This window comes from Hyaena hyaena, unplaced genomic scaffold, assembly GCF_003009895.1.
Source record: "Hyaena hyaena isolate Hyena2069 unplaced genomic scaffold, ASM300989v1 scaffold_804, whole genome shotgun sequence".
In the NCBI taxonomy this organism is placed as follows: Eukaryota; Metazoa; Chordata; class Mammalia; order Carnivora; family Hyaenidae; genus Hyaena; species Hyaena hyaena.
Window position 1 is genome coordinate 310,429 of NW_024081436.1, and position 18,051 is coordinate 328,479.

The 18,051-nt window shown below is 36.5% G+C and overlaps 1 protein-coding gene across 4 annotated transcripts in view; it reads left to right on the forward strand.

The window, feature by feature from the left end:
• The window catches only part of CLCN3 (chloride voltage-gated channel 3), a 93,895-nt gene extending 78,952 nt beyond the window's left edge, over nucleotides 1-14,943 (forward strand). For 2 of the 4 annotated variants that reach the window (XM_039219208.1, XM_039219209.1), the window contains 3 exons: nucleotides 4,849-5,065; nucleotides 10,208-10,283; nucleotides 11,998-14,943. In XM_039219208.1, coding sequence (XP_039075139.1) covers nucleotides 4,849-5,065; nucleotides 10,208-10,283; nucleotides 11,998-12,102 — 398 coding nt within the window. In that variant the 3' untranslated portion in view covers nucleotides 12,103-14,943. The remainder of the gene's footprint in view (nucleotides 1-4,848; nucleotides 5,066-10,207; nucleotides 10,284-11,997) is intronic. The other 2 variants (XM_039219210.1, XM_039219211.1) reach the window with 1 other exon arrangement.
• The last annotated feature ends 3,108 nt before the right edge of the window (nucleotides 14,944-18,051 follow it).

The following is an 18,051-nucleotide window of genomic DNA, read 5'->3' on the forward strand; positions in this document are numbered from 1 at the left end:
ATGTAATTCCTATTGTATTATGTGCTGATATTCTTACAAATATTGTTTAAAGGTATTAGTCAGAGTATGCTATTTTTTGGAGATAAAGTAAACTTTTGTTTTGCTTTGTTTGGTTTCCTGTTACTTATTTTTTAAATTTTATTTAAATCCAACTTATATGTAATAACCAGTGCTCATCCTAGCAAATGTCCTCTTTAATGTCCCTCACCCCATTAGCCCACACCCCCATCCCCCACCCCTCCAGCAACACTCAGTTTGTTTTCTGTACCGAAGAGTCTCTTATGGTTTGCTTCCCTTTCTCTTTTTCCTTGTTTTCTCTTCCCTTCTCCTATGTCCATCTGTTTTGTTTCTTAAATTCCACATATGGAGATAAAGTAAACTTTTTATGAGGAGTAAGCAATTGTGTTCCTCCAAAATCTGTTTTTCTCCTTAGAGTCCTGCAGTGTTGCTGAGGAGGCTAGTAAGGCCTTTTCTATTCAGTCTGATTCTTTTCCCTCTCTTCTCCCAACCCCCAAAAGTGATAAAGGATATTTTCATGAAACTGTTGCTTTCATACTCCCCAGTTTTTAGTGAAGGACCCTAAGCTGAAAATGTCAAGCCTTTGTTCCATTGAGTCCATCCTCTACAGCTTATCTCTTGGCCACTGCAAAAGGATTGTAAAAGATTTTAATTGTTGTGCCATTTGAAGAGGGAAGACTAGACAAGATTATTTCTCAAATCAGAATGGAAATGCAGATGCTTATTTTATAAAAGCTATCAAAACAAAACAAAAGCGTCTACAGAAAGTATCCTATAGAGTTAAAGAAAAGCCTACAGCTTTGTAAGTTTTTTAAAGACTAGCAATCCCATCATTCCAAGTTTTGCTGTAGGTAATGGAGGAATGTAGGAATGGGGAAAGTATGTGGTCACACTTGGCTCTTGTATTTAAGTGTTTCAGCTTCTAATCTATTATGATGGCCAAAGCTGCAGTCAGAGAAGAATTTCCTTGTTCCGATTCCTTTTCTTTAGGTTTTAATGGTAGCCAGCGAAAGAGAAGAAAAAGGTCAGAATTTTGGAATTTATATAGAAATTTAAAAAAGCAAGATTTTTAAAAGATGATGAAAGTGGTCAAAGAATTATTCATATTCTTAAATATTCTTATTCTTAAATAAACATTTAAAAAAAACCTAAAAAATGAAATAATATCATAAATATAATATGTGGGGACTCAGTTGGTTAGGTTTCTGACTCTTGATTTTGGCTCAGGTCATGATCTCACGGTTCGTGGGATCGAGCCCCGCATCAGGCTCTGCACTGGCAGCATGGAGCCTGCCTTGAGATTCTCTCTGCCTCTCTCTCTGCCTCTCCCTGTCTCTTTCTTTCACTCTCTCTTTCAAAAAATTATTTAAAAAAATATATATACATAATATGTAATTTATATGTATTTATATGACATACTTTATGACGGGCAAAAAAAGAATGCTTGAGCAAGTGGTAAACTATATACTGTATCCAAGAATGGGAAACATCAAGATTTTTTTTTTAATGTTTATTTTTGAGAGAGAGGGCAAGCTGGGGAAGGGCAGAGAGAATGGGACAGAGGGTCTGAAGCTCAGCCCAATTCGGGTCTTGGAACTCACAAACTGTGAGATCATGACCTGAGCCAAAGTCAAACGCTTAACCAGTTGAGCCACCCAGGTGCCCCAAGAAAACTCAACATTTTGAAAGAACGGTTTTCCCATGACTTACTTATAAACTCTACACTTATGTGTCATTTCATTATTTTAGAATGTTAGTTTATTAGTAGTAATTCATATAGTTCAAATTCAAGAAGATTAAAAAGTATACAGTGAAAAATCTGTCACCCATGACCTCATAGTTACCCATTTAACTCTCTCTAGGCAGCCATCTCTTTGGTTTCTTACATACTCTGTGGGATATTATTCTAAGTATATATATCTTTTCTTTTTAAACAAACTGTATCATGCTATCCAATACACGTGTACTTTTTGTTTGTTTTTTCACTAAACAATGTTTTCTTGGACGTCTACCCAAATCAGTGTGTAGAGTTTCTTCATTCTATTCTTTTAAAGTTACACAGTATTCCATTAAGTAGATGTACCATGGGATACGTTATGATTTCTAAAATCAGTTCCTCATTGATGGACATTTAAGATGTTCCTAGTTTTCTGCTATAATAGAAATTGCTCCCTCATATATTTGATAATCTCCTATATTTGACTCTGTGCCTAAGTGCAAATATACAAAAATTACTGGAAGTGGAATAGTTGGATCAGAGAGTAGCTGCATTTGTAATATTGTAAGATGTTTTCACATTGTACCAGGTAGTGATTATGCTGTGTACTCCCACCAGCAGTGAATGACAGTTTGCTGTGTATTAGGTTTCATTCAAACGGAGAGATTTCTTCCTGCATTTTTGTGTCAAGATTAAGTGAGGTTGAATGTTCTATGGATTTGTTTAAAATGAAGCATATTTAACATTTATGATGTGAATTGAATTGCTTTCCTATTTTCCAACTTGATTCATAAAAATACACTTGTTCATTTCTATTTATGTAATAGGAGCTGTAAGTTTTACAGGGAGACTCTCAATGTATGAAAGCCTAAATATCATTGACATATTTATTGAATATTTATTGAACCAGTAGTAAGGTATGCGGCACAGTGACAGGCTCTTCCCATCATCATACTCTCCCATCCCCTCAAAATCTTTTGTTCAGAATAAAGCTTTAGCTCACATACCTAGAGAGCTAGTTCATTAAAGGTTTCCCCTTCCATAGCAATATCATCACCCTTAGAAACCTTAAAATACAGTTTACTCAATAATATTCATTGCAAGCAAGCTTTCTATTTATCTTTTTATAGCAGTTAAACTTTATACCTGCTTGCTTAGTTGAAATACCATTTTGTGTATTTAGAGACTTTTTTGCTTTTTACAGTTAATACAAGTGATCAAAGAATTCTAGATTCCTGGGGAGTGTTTTTGGACTCTATCACTACCAGGTTTCACATAGTCAAAAATGAAGGGACATCCTATGTACCTTTCTTTTTTGAGAAGGTGTGAGAAGTCAAGCCCTTGAGGATATATTAACATGAATGAGGAAAATAAAACATAAAATTTGTGGGGAGAAAAGTGATTACTTACATTTGGACATTTTGCTCGAAAAGAACCATTTCCATCCTCCTGGAAGTGTAACTCTTTCCTGCGTGCATACTTTGAGAAAATGTCTGAATCATATCAGAAAATGAAAACTATGATGGTATTTTCTGCTTCAAAAGCCTTTGAATAGATGGCATTCAAAAAATTATTTTTTTTCAAACAAAGGAAAACAAACCTAGCAGATGTCCTGACACTTTGTAAGTATTCAGTAAATGATACTTGTTAAAACAGTTACTGTATTGTCACTTAAGTGACAAAGTTAAGTCAGGCTGAATGTTCACTAGCCTTATGCCTTGTATTTCAAAGGAACATTACAATAAATTAAAAAATAAATTAGGTTAATAACTTTTTCTAAAATATTCTGCAACTTTTGTCATTAAATGTTTATTTAAACAATCTTATAGCATATTTTCATTGATGATATAATATTTGTTATTTTAAGGTATTTAAAAGTGTGATGAGTGGGGTTGGTTTTAACTCAGAATATCTGTTATACATGATAACAGTATTCATAATCCACCATTCCCAGGTCATTAGCTAAGGCCTTCTTTGGGTTAAGAGCAACCTAAGGAGCATTTTTCAAAAATCATTTATATCTTTTGCTAATGGGATTTCTTCTTTTCCGTGCCTTTGTCATGTTTTTAAGGTGGTTTAGTAAGTATTAGCCATTAGAACTTCAGTTTGTGCCTTCCTACCCTAATGTGGCACAACACAGTTAAATAAGGCTTTAGAGGTCAGAAGAAGTAAAAAGAATTTTAATATTTGCTTGTGAGCTCTGTGTTTATCTGCTTCTTAACTTGGGACTGATGCTTCTTATTTTGGCTTAAGTATTTTTGTAGCAAAATTCATGTTTAAAATATGTTTGGTATAGCAAATAGCATATTTGTGAACAGTGTTTTGAATACATGCTAACTCCAAATAGAAACGTGAAGCTGTATTCTCTCCATTGCATGAGTTTCCTTTTACCTCCTGTGGTCTCTGTTGTGTAGTTTTCTGTGTCTTTACCACTTCTTGTCTGGCACTTTCAAAAGTAGGAATGGAAGTGGCAGCAAACAGAAGCCCTTGAAATGGAGCCACACTGGAGAGAGAAATGAGCAGAGCCTTTACAAATAAAACCTAAAAAATAGGTCTGTGTCTATTATGTGCATAATTGTAGTTTCAACCCACCTATTACTACCCATGACTCACCTAGAAAATGAAACTTTAACATTAGAAAAGAGAACTAGCTGATTCACAGAGGTTGGAGTATATACCACATAAAATTAAGAGGCAAACTCACTTTAGTCCCACCTCTGCAGGATGAGTGACTTTTAACACAGGCAGGTGTCATTTGATGATGGCTTCCTGTGATAAACTTTGCTCTCATAATTTGTGCAGGTTTTAAAAACCATATTTCAAACATGCTTCCTTGTCCCCCAAAGTTAGAAAACAGCCTCAGCCCCAGTGAAGAAAATTGATATGCCAAAAATATTTTATTTACATGAAGATGATTTGTTATTGGTGTATTCTAATTCTGACAACTGTAAGAAATTACTGCTTCAGTTTTCACCTGATTCCTTTCTTGGTTAAGAAGATAGGGAAAAAATGAAGGGACCAAAAGTCATGGGATACATTTATTCTTTAAAGTCTCTGAAAAAGGAGATTACCCCTAAACAAATTAATTTTTGGTCTTCTCTATCTCTTTTCAGAAAGTGCTAGAAAAAAGCAAGAAGGTATCGTGGGCAGTTCTCGTGTGTGTTTTGCACAGCACACCCCATCTCTTCCAGCGGAAAGTCCTCGGCCATTGAAGCTTCGGAGCATTCTCGACATGAGCCCTTTCACGGTGACAGATCACACCCCAATGGAGATTGTGGTGGATATTTTCCGAAAGCTGGGTCTGAGGCAGTGCCTTGTAACTCACAATGGGTAAGTTTGGTGAAAGAAATCAGTTTGCTTACTGGAACTTATGATAGCTTTTAGTGAAATTCATATTCAGTTGTTAGGAAGGACTGTAAGTCAGCTTCCAAGTGGAAAGGTCTGTTTTTTTTAGTATGGTTATAAGTACAGGATCAGTATTGATCAGATTGATACTTACCAAGAATAAAAACAATGTCAACTGCCAGATCTTTACCAAAGCATAAAGTATTTGCCAGGAACACTTCAGAGTTGGCAAAGAGGTTCTGAAACATGTCCAGCATGCACACTGAGCTTAGAGTATTTCCTCTGTTAGAGGAGTAGTGGACCTAACCTGTACGGAGGAGAGAAAAACAGGTTTCCTGTTTGTAAGTATTTCATTTTTTGAATATAACTTTCTAGTGCAATAGTAACTCTCTACATGTTAGCAAAAACCAGCTAAAATCCTCCTTTAGCAAATGTTTCTTTCCTCTTTTTTATCTTTTCCATCCAGAAATCTTTTATATAAACTGCTAATGACAAGCACTCATGTATTTAAAATGTGTAAGTTGATTAAGTTATCTGTCTGTCCTTTCCACATGAACTACCAGAATAGGATATTGAAAGGTTCTGTTTGGCAGATATCAGAGGGACCGAGTGGAGATGGGGTCTCCAGGCCGCCTCAGCGGACGCACCTCTGCTTCATTGCCTCTGCTCTCCTCTGTCCTGCACCTGGGGCTGCTTCCCCCAGCCGTTCTCTCTCTAGTCCCCTTTACTTCAATTACATTACTCTTCCTAGTTGAAATACTTAAGAACATTGTTTTTTTTTTTTTTTTTAATGTTTTTTTATTTATTTATTTATTTCTAGGAGAGAGAAAGAGACAGCGTGAGCAGGGGAGGGCCAGAGAGAGAGGGTGTCACAGACTGAAACAGGCTCCAGGCTCCGAGCTGGCAGTCAGCACAGAGCCCAACGCGGGGCTCGAACCCACGAACCGCGAGATCATGACCTAAGCGAAAGTCGGACGCTTAACCGACTAAGCCACCCAGGCGCCCCATTAAGAACATTGTTTTATCTGAAGGCTGATAACAGAAAGGCCAGAAATGAGAAACAAAGGGTCCTCTTGATCATGCATAACTTAGATGGTTTAACCCTGCACATCCTGAAGCTGGTTGAAATATTAAACACTTAGAGAATCACCGCAGGTTTTTAAAAACAGAACAAAACATTTTGTACAAAACATGTGGGTGACAGAACACATGGAGGAAAAAAGAAAAAGGAAGGAAATTTGTGTATTGAGCACCTTTGTATTTCTCATTTAACTTTGTATACCTCTGCAGAGTAGGCGGCAGCCTCCTTCCCTCGCATGAGTAGTCACTAAAGCTCAGAGAGGTTTCACAATACGCCCAGTCTTGTGGGTGGCACATCATAGTTCAGAGAATCAAATGTCTTTCTAATTTTAGAACCCCATCTCTTGCTGCTACTTTTACACTGTTAAAGACCAAGAGTGTATCTTCTTTCTTTGTGATTTCTTAAACTATTACTATTTTCTTGAACAATATATTAGGCCATATTAGGTTAGGATTAGAAATATATAGGTAAGAATTAGATCCAAGTTCAGTGTTTTCACTATGCTAACCAATTAAAATCACTCCAAATAGGGGCATCTGGGTGGCTCAGTCTGTTCAGCATCCAACTCTTGATTTCAGGTCTCGACCTCACAGTTGTGAGACTGGACCCTGCATTGGGCTCTGTGCTGGGCATAGAGCCTGCTTGAGATTCTCTCTCTCTCCCTCTGCCTCTTCCCCCATTTGTGCTCTCTCTCTCTCTCTTAAAGAAAAAAAAATTGGGGCACCTGGGTGGCTCAGTCGGTTAAGCGTCCGACTTCAGCTCAGGTCATGATCTCATGGTTCGTGGGTTCGAGCCCCACGTCGGGCCTGTGCTGACAGCTAGCTCAAAGCCTGGAGCCTGTTTCAGATTCTGTATCTCCTTCTCTCTCTGCCCCTCCCCTGCTCATGCTGTCTCTCTCAGAGGTAAACAAAACATTAAAAAAATTTTTTAAAAATCACTCTAAATAATGTGGAATAAATTATTAAAGGTACAAAACTCTTGATTAAAGGCAGGAAGTTTTGAATTATTAAATATCACAAATACTGATTGGAGAAGAGATGTATGATAACTTTTAATGTTGTTTAATAAATAAAAATAATACCAAACTTCATCATTTAAAAACGTAATAAGTACATGTTAAATGGGATAACTTTTTATGAATTTATACTGATTTGGGACCCTTTTAATTATAAACGGCTCAATGAGAAACTAAGCTGAGTTATACTTTTTACTTGCTTCAAGTTACTCTCTGTGCCTGGCATGGTGCCTCCTTTTATGTGCTAACGTATATAAATGTCATTCTCTAGTTATGACAACCTGTGATCACCAAGCTGGATGGGTCAATTATCATATTTCACTTTGCTGCTTAATTCCCAGATTTTTGGTAGTACAGATACTAGAAAGGAAAATACTTAAAGTATAAAACTTAAAAAATGGGGGTGGGGGAGGACACCTAATTAAAATCTTACCTGATATTGCCTATTTATAAGAAAGCTTGTGTTGGGGGGGTAGCTTTTTCTAAAAGAACATGTTTAATTGCCTTGATTATGATTTCCTTATTTCTGTACTTCAAGGAAAATAAGTCTATATATATGTATATATATATATAGAGAGAGAGAGAGAGAAAGAGATCATTAGGAGTGGTAGCTTTCGGGTCTTTATTTTCTTTGCAGCATGTAAGGAAGGTAGAGGGTTTTATTCTCACTTGAAGTTGAATGATTTAAACCTAGAAAAGCAACCATACTTTCTGTATTTTAGTGGATAGTGTGAAGATCTGGATAACTGTCAGCATCTTCTAGTTCATTTTGGGTCCATAGAGGGAGAAAGTAACTATTTGGGGAAAGACATACAACAAGTCCAGACTCTTAGATGCAAGTAGAAAATGAGAATAGAGAGATGAGAGGGAGAAGTGTGTCTGTAAATTTTAAAGATGTCAGTTATAGATTTCCTGTATTTTATATTTTAACTAGCAGAATTTCTCAAAATCTTTTTAGTTTTGGTGGAACTAGCAGGATGTTAATAAGCATTGCTTAGAAAGAGTTTTGTGACCAAATAGGTTGGGAAATTACTAGATTAAATACAGTTGAGATTTCTTTATTGTGAAATGTCTCAAAACTTAAAATGTTTTATTTGGCTATAATGATATATAATGATATTATTTGGCTCTCAGGGATAATAAACATAGTTTTCCAAACTTGTTTAAACGTGCAGTGTTTTTTTTTTTGTTTGTTTTTTGATGGAGGGAAGAGGGCCAAACTCCTGGAAATGGGGCTTTTTGGAACATATTTTGGGAAAATGTTGGGTCATGCCCTGTTACACTTACATCATTGCTTGTTAGTCCCACAGGGAAATAGCAAATTATTCTTGATATAAGTTACATTTTACATTGAGTTTCTTTATACTTCCTGAAATTAATAAAGTAGCAGTGAACCTGGCCTTATTCTCAAATCACTCTTCTTCATTAGAGAGGAATACGTGTATTTCCTCCCTTTTAGGACCATTCCTTTATAATATAGAGATTACTTTCTAAGTCTCTAAATTTGCCATTTGGTCCTTCATAAATTTGTAACTTTCCTCCTTTTGTGCCTTATTATTTTGTGGAGCTTACTAATATACTAACTGAAATTAATCACTGTATATAATTTGATAGAAAAGAATGAGTAAGAATTAAACTGAAACTATTTCATTGCCAAGTTTTTCATATTTCTTGACTCCAACTATAAAAGTAAAGTGAATTGATTTTTTTTGTGTCTTTTATTTTTCCTTCACACACTTAGAGAAGAACATCTATGGAGTGAGTTAAGTACTTCTTTCATGTATGCATTTTTTATTTCATGAGTACATTTTCTAAGCCTTTTTGGAGGGAGAATTTGTTCTCATGCTTGGAGAACTTTGCAATTTATCTTTGTTCTTAAGGATCAGTACATTATTTTAAATAATGAGAAAACATTAGCAAAAAATCTATTTCTGCCTTTCCCAATCTCTGCTCTTCCTGCTTCCCCACCCCACACCCAGGCATCATCCTTAATAACTGTTTTATAACTGACATATCTGTAGTCCCAGACTGCTTTCCCTAAGTGAAATCCCCTGGTGACATTCTTTAAGAAGTCAGAATGTTCAAAGGCAGTTGAATAGTAACGTTGACTAAACTAGATCACCAGGGAACTGTCCAGTTACCCTGAAGGGCATTCTGGATGGGCTTCTAGAATTTCATGATTAAAGCTTTCTAAGGTTTTTGACATTCATTATCTATACTGTCATATATTGTAGTAGAATTCATTGGCTTCCACTATAAAACCAGTAACCAGGATTTTGTCCTAATAAATCTAATCTTTCTCAAGTATCCTTGTGAGAATTTATGTCCATCATTTTGGTTGATAGGTTAACTGAGAAATAATAATATGAAGCACATAATGTAAAAGTCATTTTGACCCCTAGTCATAAACACATCTTACTAGTTTATTTTAAGAAGTGACTTTCAACGGGTCCTGAAAATGGGGGGTTGTTTATAGTGGTTGGCATTATTTGTTTAGGTGCACATTGCCTTTAATTTTAATCTGAAATAATAGTAAGATCTGAGGGATTTCTTAGTCTCTTCATAGGCAATTAAGTCCAAGGCTCTACCTTTTCACTGCTGAGGTAGATCCAAATAATAACTGCTGCACTGTGACTTTTTAGCAATTAGAAAAATACTTTCCCCCTAAAGAAGGAACACTGAAAATGAAACTAAATTTTAGAGGTTTATAGCTGTGTATTAATATTGTTCCTTTTTTACTTTTCTTTATAGTCATCTTCATTGTGAACTTTTATAGTGTTGCTTTTTAATTTAAAAAGGAAAACAACCCACCAACATCTAAAAATAGTATCATGTCTCTTATGAAAGTCAATAGAATTTATGCAAATGGGACCTGGGATTTCAAATCATTTTTGTTTTTATTTTTCTAAAGTTCATTAAAAGCATTCTTATGGTTCATGTTTTTATTTTTTCTCTCATTCTTTATCATTGTGATTGGAACCTTTTTTACTTTGATTTCTCACAGTTATTAGCATAACATGATCTGTTTCAGGATTGTCTTGGGGATCATCACAAAGAAGAACATATTAGAGCATCTAGAGCAACTAAAGCAGCACGTCGAGCCCTTGGTGATTAGATATATCAGATCTCCTCATTAGACACCTTAGAAGTCAGGAGGCATGAAACTTGTGAACTGTTCAGTTCTGTCTTTCCCAGATATCTGCTAAATACAAAAATCCTACACGCTGCCAATTACAGTTCTATCTCATAAACTATGTTTGTAAGATGAATTTAGATATTTGTAAAATTCTATTCACAGGAAGTAAGCAAAAGTTACCATCTCTCATCAGAATCATTGGTTGCAGTTTAAGAACTCTAAACAGTTTGGTAGTTAAATGAGTAAATATCACTGGACATTCTTAAAGTAAACACAAGTCTGTCTACATTAGCAGATACACCGGTCTCAGAAGATGCCTGACTGGTTAAAAATGTCTGCCCCACCAAATCCACCAAACCCTTTTTCTTTTTTTATGTTTCCTAATCTTGTGGTAGTCTCGTGGTAAATCTAAGCTCTTAAATGATTGTTAACGGAGCTAAGCAATGTTACAATTGCTGAATGTTAAACGTATTTTTTATGGGCACACTAAGTAGAGTGTAATGTTGTATATATTTGTGATCTTGGCATTAATTCTTCTTCTGCTACACCTTGCATCCCTTCACAGTCCAGAATGTGTGTCCTGCCATTTCATTATTAACCTGTACCTAGATTATGTGTGTGCCCCTTTTGTATGATGTTTCCAGAATACTGTGAGCAGCTCATGAGGTCAAATGCATTTGTTTTAACCGGTTTTATGTCCTAGTGGTTTCATGACTAAAGATAAATTTTGAATTTATCTTAATCACATAACCTAAAAAATCGTCTGGCTTTAGCAATTAATGCCTGAAATTATTTTGCCCTGCAATTGTCATACCTATACAAAACCTGTCCCAGTTTGCTTAAGTACACAACTGATTATGTATTCCTGTTGTATGCTAATATTTCACAAGTGTTTCATGCATCCTTTTTTAAAAAACTACTAACCAGAATAATAAGTAGCTACTCATTCATTCTGCTTTCTGCTTCATCTATAATAATCTTTTAGGACTGCTTTTTGATTTTTCACCTATCTTTTAATGTAAGCATTAACAATCAAGACTTTCATAAAAGCACTGTATCTTAACTTTTTTGGCCAAAATCAAAAGAGGAAAACATTGATGTGTGTACTAGAAACTTGGGTTGTCTTACAATTTTTGGGGCTCTGAAGTTTGGGATTGGAGTTCTTTGACCAGTTTTATATGCATTTTATCTCGATTGTATGTGCTTTCATGAAGATTCTGCATACAACTGGGCAATCTTTACATTATTTTTTGAAATTGGTTAAGTTTGGTTTTAAAACCGTGGAATATTGAGGAGATTTGGTCATCAGACATTTTACTGCTTTCTTGATGTCATGGGGATGAATTTTCCTTCTCAAACGGGATCAGTGTCATTCCTTATTTTATATATTCTCCCATTTTTTGGTTACTTTTTTGTTGGCATACATTAATCAAAACACCTCTACTTCAGTGAGGCATGCAGTCCTGAGTCTCAGTGGAAAGGACATTGTATTATTAGTGACCATAATACTTTCATATCAAAGGGTGGTTGCTGGCTAATTATCTTTACCAAAAACTTTCTGAAAATACAAAATCACGGTGCTTGCTTTGCTCTTTTCCTGTCAACAAAAAGGGTTAGCTATAGATTTAGCTCTTCTTTTCTTTTCTCTTTTATTTAAATAGCACTCTTCTGTTTATTCCTTTCAGGCGCCTCCTTGGCATTATAACAAAAAAAGATATCCTCCGTCATATGGCCCAGACGGCAAACCAAGACCCCGCTTCAATAATGTTCAACTGAATCCTATAGATTAGGAGAGAGAGGAAACAGAAGAGGAAGTTCATTTGTTGAATAGCACAACTCTTTAACCTGAGGGAGTCGTCTACTTTTTTTTCTCCTTTAAAAAAAAAAAAAAAAAAAAAAAAAGGAAATACAAAAGCCCAGGCTTTTGCAACATGGTTTGCAAATAATGCTGGTGGCATGGAGGAGTTGTTTGGGGAGGGAAAGGCGAGAGAGAAGGAGGTATTTCCCCATCTAACCGAGAGCAGCAAATCATCTCCTGTGGTTCTGCACTGGATGCATTCAGCCGAGGACATGCTGTGATAGTGCAGGCTTGAGCCTCAACGGAGAGGACGCCGCAGTCCTGGAGCACCTGGCTGGTTACTCCAACATTGCAAAGACGCATTATCAGTCCCTATTCTGGAGGGATTATTTGAATTGAGCCATCTATAAGACTGCAGGGTCTTGCCCTTTTGTATCAAAACTGTTCTGTTTAATTCATGACTTCTATAGTTAAGCATTATCTTTCTACATTCCAGAAGAGCTTTTATTTCTCTCTCTCTCCCCCTCCCTCTCCCTCTCCATCTCCCTCTCTTTTTTTTCTCTCTTGAGCTGTAACAAAGCCTCTTTAAATTGGTGTACCCTTTTGAAACAGTCCTTTCTCATATTGAGATGTACTGTGATTTTACTGAAGTTTCATCACAAGAAGGGAGTGTTTCTTGTGCCATTAACCATGTAGTTTGTACCATCGCTGAATGCTTGGAGCTGTCCCATGTACAACAAAGGCTAATCAAACAGGTAAAATCTCGAATGAAGCTTGAACAAAAGCTCTCAGCTTGTGTGCATTGTGGTTCAGAATCAACAACAATGATACTTGACTTGTTAAGGATAAACAGAGTTTTCTTTTTGTTTTTTTTTCCTCTCTGACTTTATGGATAATGTGACCTGGTCTTATGCAAATTTTCTATTCTAAAATTACTATAATATACAAGTACTGTTCAGCATAAGGAAACAAAATGCTGCTGCTTTGACAGAGAAGAGAAGGAAGTATTCTGTTTAGCTGTAACTGGAATTAATTGCATGTTTAAACACTGGAATTTTTTTTCCTTGAAATTAGATCATTTTTTTTTCTTTTCTCAAGATATCTTATTGCTGACACTGAAGAAGAAATGTAATTCATAACTTGCACTAAATGTATATTTCTTTTCTTAAAAATTTACCATTCTTATTTATATTTTTATGGATTAAAATTTATAAAATACAGATCAGTTAATATCGCGCTTAAATAACTTTACCTTTTTAATGTGATTTTTATAGACTAATTCAGACTTACAAATATGGAGATATGAACAAAGTTTACAATGGGAACAAGGGTTTAAAAAGAGGTTGTGGTTATTTGTCTGTGATTCGGTGTGTACATAAACCTTTTTCTGATCTTCCACTGCCATCCTCTGGATTACATCTTCTGACCTCTATACATTTTGACTCATTAGCTAGAAAGTTAAAACATAGACAAATCACTTTGCAGATTAAAACCAAAAGTTAAATAGTATTAACCATTTTTTTTAAAAAATTGAAGATTGTTGCAAAGCTAGTAGTTAAAATTTTAATATGAACATAACCTTTAAGTCTTTGAGTATATCACATCCATAAGTGTTCGAGTATTGTGTTGAATATCCACAGTGCAGAGTTTTGAAGGATGAATTGAAAATGTACTGGGGTACGTTTGGAATTTTGTTTTTGGAAATGTCTGTCTTAATCATGGGCTTAATTCACTATCAGCAAAGGCTGTTTACATGAAGGACTGTCCTAAATATTCTGTGCTTATGCATTTTTGGTAGGAAATGAATTTTTGCAGACAGACATTTTCTGAAGCATAACTGGCAATGAGCCGTTTTTATTTTGGAAGTAATTCTTCACTTCCTAGTTCTTAAAAAATAATGTCTCTATAAGATCTTGAAGCTTTATTAGATCGTGAAGCCATAATAGAATGACAGTTGAAAGTTGAGCAACATTTTAGGAATTTCATGGAACATTCTTAGTTTTGCTATCTGCCTAAAATTAGTATTTTGAATCTTAGTTTACTTCCTTCCTTCGGCAGACTTCAAGCTTTCTTAATGATCCCTTCATTTGGCCATCCAGAGTAAAATATTTTCTAAATGATACTCCTGTATCTTGTCCTAAGTGTATCTGCAGTCTGAACTCCTCAGCGTTGGCTATTGAATAGCTTCTCTTGAGTTCTGTGTCTTCAAAGGAGAAACCAGTTTCTTTGCAGATAGTTTCATAACATCAGACTTCACATGGATTTGATTTTCCGTGTTTCCTTTTTGATTTCTTTCATTGGCCATCCTGCTTCACAGACTGACATTTCAGGGTGGATATTCAAGGTGGATATTAATTTTCTTCTTGGTATATTTCTATCCCTTGACATGTCTTACCACTAAAATACAGGAAAAGTGTTTTATCTTTAATGCATTCAGTGGTTTTCTTTGGTAATACTATCTGTTCCACTTTTCTTTTTGATATATTGAGGTGTGTCTGCTTTTCAACCAAACGATGAAATAGTAGAGACCATGAAATATATGTGCCTGGCTAATTGGCAAATTAATTGACCAATATAATCAGTGGAGCGCCTTATTGGAGTACCCTTTTTCAGAAGGTATGATGAGAATGGGCAAGGGTGTCAGCATCTCTTATTAATAATTGTTTTCAGTTTTGGTTCATGAAGAATGCTTAGTTTGTTAATCTGTGATGTTGCCTAGAGCTGTATTTATCTGTTTTTATTTATACTAGTGTAGTAAAGCTGCATATCATTACAGTAAAAATGATTACTGTGATGAGTTAATCAGAAAACTCTATTAAAATCTATATGACAATGTGTGGTTTGGCCTTTAATTATATCTCTAACAGTCCTCCCGCTTTACTGCTGCTCTATGCAGTGCAGGCCAATAAGCCTGGGGCGTGCAGCCTCCAAGGGGTGGTGAATAAGATGTGTCGCTCAGGTTACAAAGCCCCTACTTTGCAGGCAAGGAGCGATGGGAGAATAGACTCTGGGTTGACTAGCAGGATGTACATACTGCCAGCAATAGGATAGAGCCTCCATTTGTCAGCGAGAAGTTGCAGGTTTACCAAAAGATTTCACTTCAGTTTACTTTCAAAAAGAAAAATTATGCTGTTAGCATGAAGATAAAACGTGAATGATATACATGTTTTTAAGGTATTACTCTGTAAATTTGCTAATAGAACTGCCTGAAAGGAGGTGGTAACCTTTGAATTCCTAAAAGATTTCAGTAGTCTACTATGAAACTCTTACTAAAAAGTAAAACACTTACTAAAAAGCCCAGGATAGATTTTTTTTTCATTCATTTAGTTTGATCACTACTTTTTTTTTTAATGTTTATTTTTGAGAGAGAGAGAGACAGAGCCCCAGTGGAGAGGGGTAGAGAAAGAGGGAGACACAGAATCTGAAGCAGGCTCCAGGCTCTGAGCTGTCAGCACAGAGCCTGACACAGGGCTTGAACTCACAAACCCTGAGATCATGACCTGAGCTGAAGTCAGATGCTTAACAAACTGAGCCACCCAGGGGTACTCCCCTCCCCTTTTTTAAGTACTTACTGTAGATAGATGCTGTGCTGTCATTCATTGAAGCTTACATTCCATCAGATGAAGAAACATATATGGTATATCTTATGTTGATAAATATCACAAGTCAATTAGTTCAGCAATTTTTTTTTTATTTCTATGTGTCACACACTATTTTAGGCATATGTAAATCAGGCAAAAATTCCCATTCTAATGAAGAAAAGTAATGGGGAGGATGCTATTTTAATAAAGGATGATGAAAGAAGGCCTCAGGGATAAGGTGACATTTGAGCAGAATCCTGAAGAAAGTGAAGGATGATACAGTTATCTGTAAGGAGAATGTTCCAAGAAGAATAAATAGTGTACGCAAACATCCTGAGGTAGGGTTTGCCTGACAATTACAGGTAATACCAAGTAAGTCACTGGCTGGAATGGGGAGTGGGGTGGAAGATGAGGAAAGAGGTTGGGGATGTAGGGATGTGAATTTTATTTGGAATAAAATGGGAAGCCAGTGAGGCAGAAAAGTGACATGATCTCTGGCTGCTTTGTTGGGGTTAGACTACATTGGATAGGGTGGGAAGGGGTAGGAAGACCAATTAGAAGGTTCTTGGAATAATCAAGGTAAGATACCATAGAGGCTTGAACCTGACTGGAACTGGTAGAGGTCAAGGAAGTGGCTGGGTTTTAGACATTTTGGAGGTTGGCCTAGACAGGATTTGCTAACGGATTGAATGTGGAGTGCTACATGAGGAGTAAAGGATGTCTGCAAGGTTTTTAGCCTGAGTAACTACAGAAGAATGGCCACTGACTGGATTGGGAAGGACTTCAGGAAGAATAGATTTGACTTGTAAGGAATTTTGGTTTTAGACATTAAATTTTAAGAAGTCTTTTCAAAATAGGCAGTTGTATATATGAGACTCAAGTTCAAGAAGAAAGATCCAGCCTGAGAGACCTAAAAAATATGGGAGGTATCATCATCCTGAGTCAGAATGAGATCACCATGGGATTAAGTGGCTAGAGAGGGACTGAGCATTGAAATCCATGTATAGTTAGATTTGAGGAGATGAGAGGCCACAAGAGGGAGCCACCCTACCAGTGAGGTAGGGTGAAGAGTGGTGCCTTTAAGAGAAAGGCAGGTGAGTAATAGTTTCAAGGAGGGTCAACTTTTCAGTTGTTGCTGATCAGTAAAGTAAATGGGGACTGAAAATTGCCCAGTGTAGAGATAATGGATAACTTTGACCAAAGCAGGTTCAGTGAGATCAGGCAATAGTCTGATGGGAATGGGTTTAACAGAGATTGAAAGCATTTAAAGGCAGCTACTCCCAATTCTTAGGGAGCTTTTCAGAAACAGAATGTGTGATAAAGGCTGTTTTAAGATGCAGAAGATAATAGCTTTTGTTGTTGATGGAAATGTTTGGGAGAAAAATTGATCTAATGAGAGGTCCTTGAGTAGGCAAGAGGGGATATCATCTCAGGCACATAGTGGGGACATTGAGCACCATTCGTAACAATGTGGAAAAGGCAGAGTATATTGGGCAGTTGGTAGTGTGGTGAGATTTGGTGGAAGTTTCCTTGTTTTTTCTCAATGAAGTAAACTGAGGGCTGGGAGGTGTTATGTGTTTGAGAGAAGATGTGAAAGTAGTAGGATCAATGGGCAACAGCCTGACCAACCTGAGGTTAAAAGGAGGCCAGTTGTCATGGTTGTATTTTTTTCCCCAACCTCCTGATACTGAGCAGAAGTAGGAGTAGGCAGCTTTTTATCAGGCTTAAGTTTTTAACATAAGTACAACTAAAGGAAAGAGGGGCAGTGGAGTAGATGTGGGAGTGAATATGATGGAGAGTGGAATATAAGAGCAGAGTGAAGAGAGAAGTAAGAATATGAAGCAAACAGTGAAAAAGGCTGTTAGATTGGTGAATTGTAGGTTGTGGTGGGGTTGGAAAGTGGTTGGAGCTGGGGACTAGAGGAAGACTTTGGTGCTGAGATCTTGGACAGTAGGATGCTTGAAGTTGAGATTATGAGGGGGGTTTACTATTGGTGCTGACAGGGTCTAGGGTGTGACTTTAGAATTGATGGCTAAAGTGGGGTACCCATCTAGATCAGGGGTCAGTAAATTTTCTTCTGTGAAGTGCCTGCCAGTTAGTAAATAGGCCCTTTGGGTCATACGGCGTCTGCTGCAGCCACTCTGCCAATGTAGGCACACATGATATGCAACTGAGTGGGTGTGGCTATTTCTCCATAAAATTTTTTAAAAAACAGGAAGGAGTGAGCCGGATTTGGCTCTCAGCCCTAGTTTGTTGACCCCTGGTCTAGGTCACCGAATAAACTGTGAGGTTTAGGGTATCAGAAGGAACATCTGCATAGATACTGGGTATTTGTCATTGTAGAGACATAGTTTGTAGCA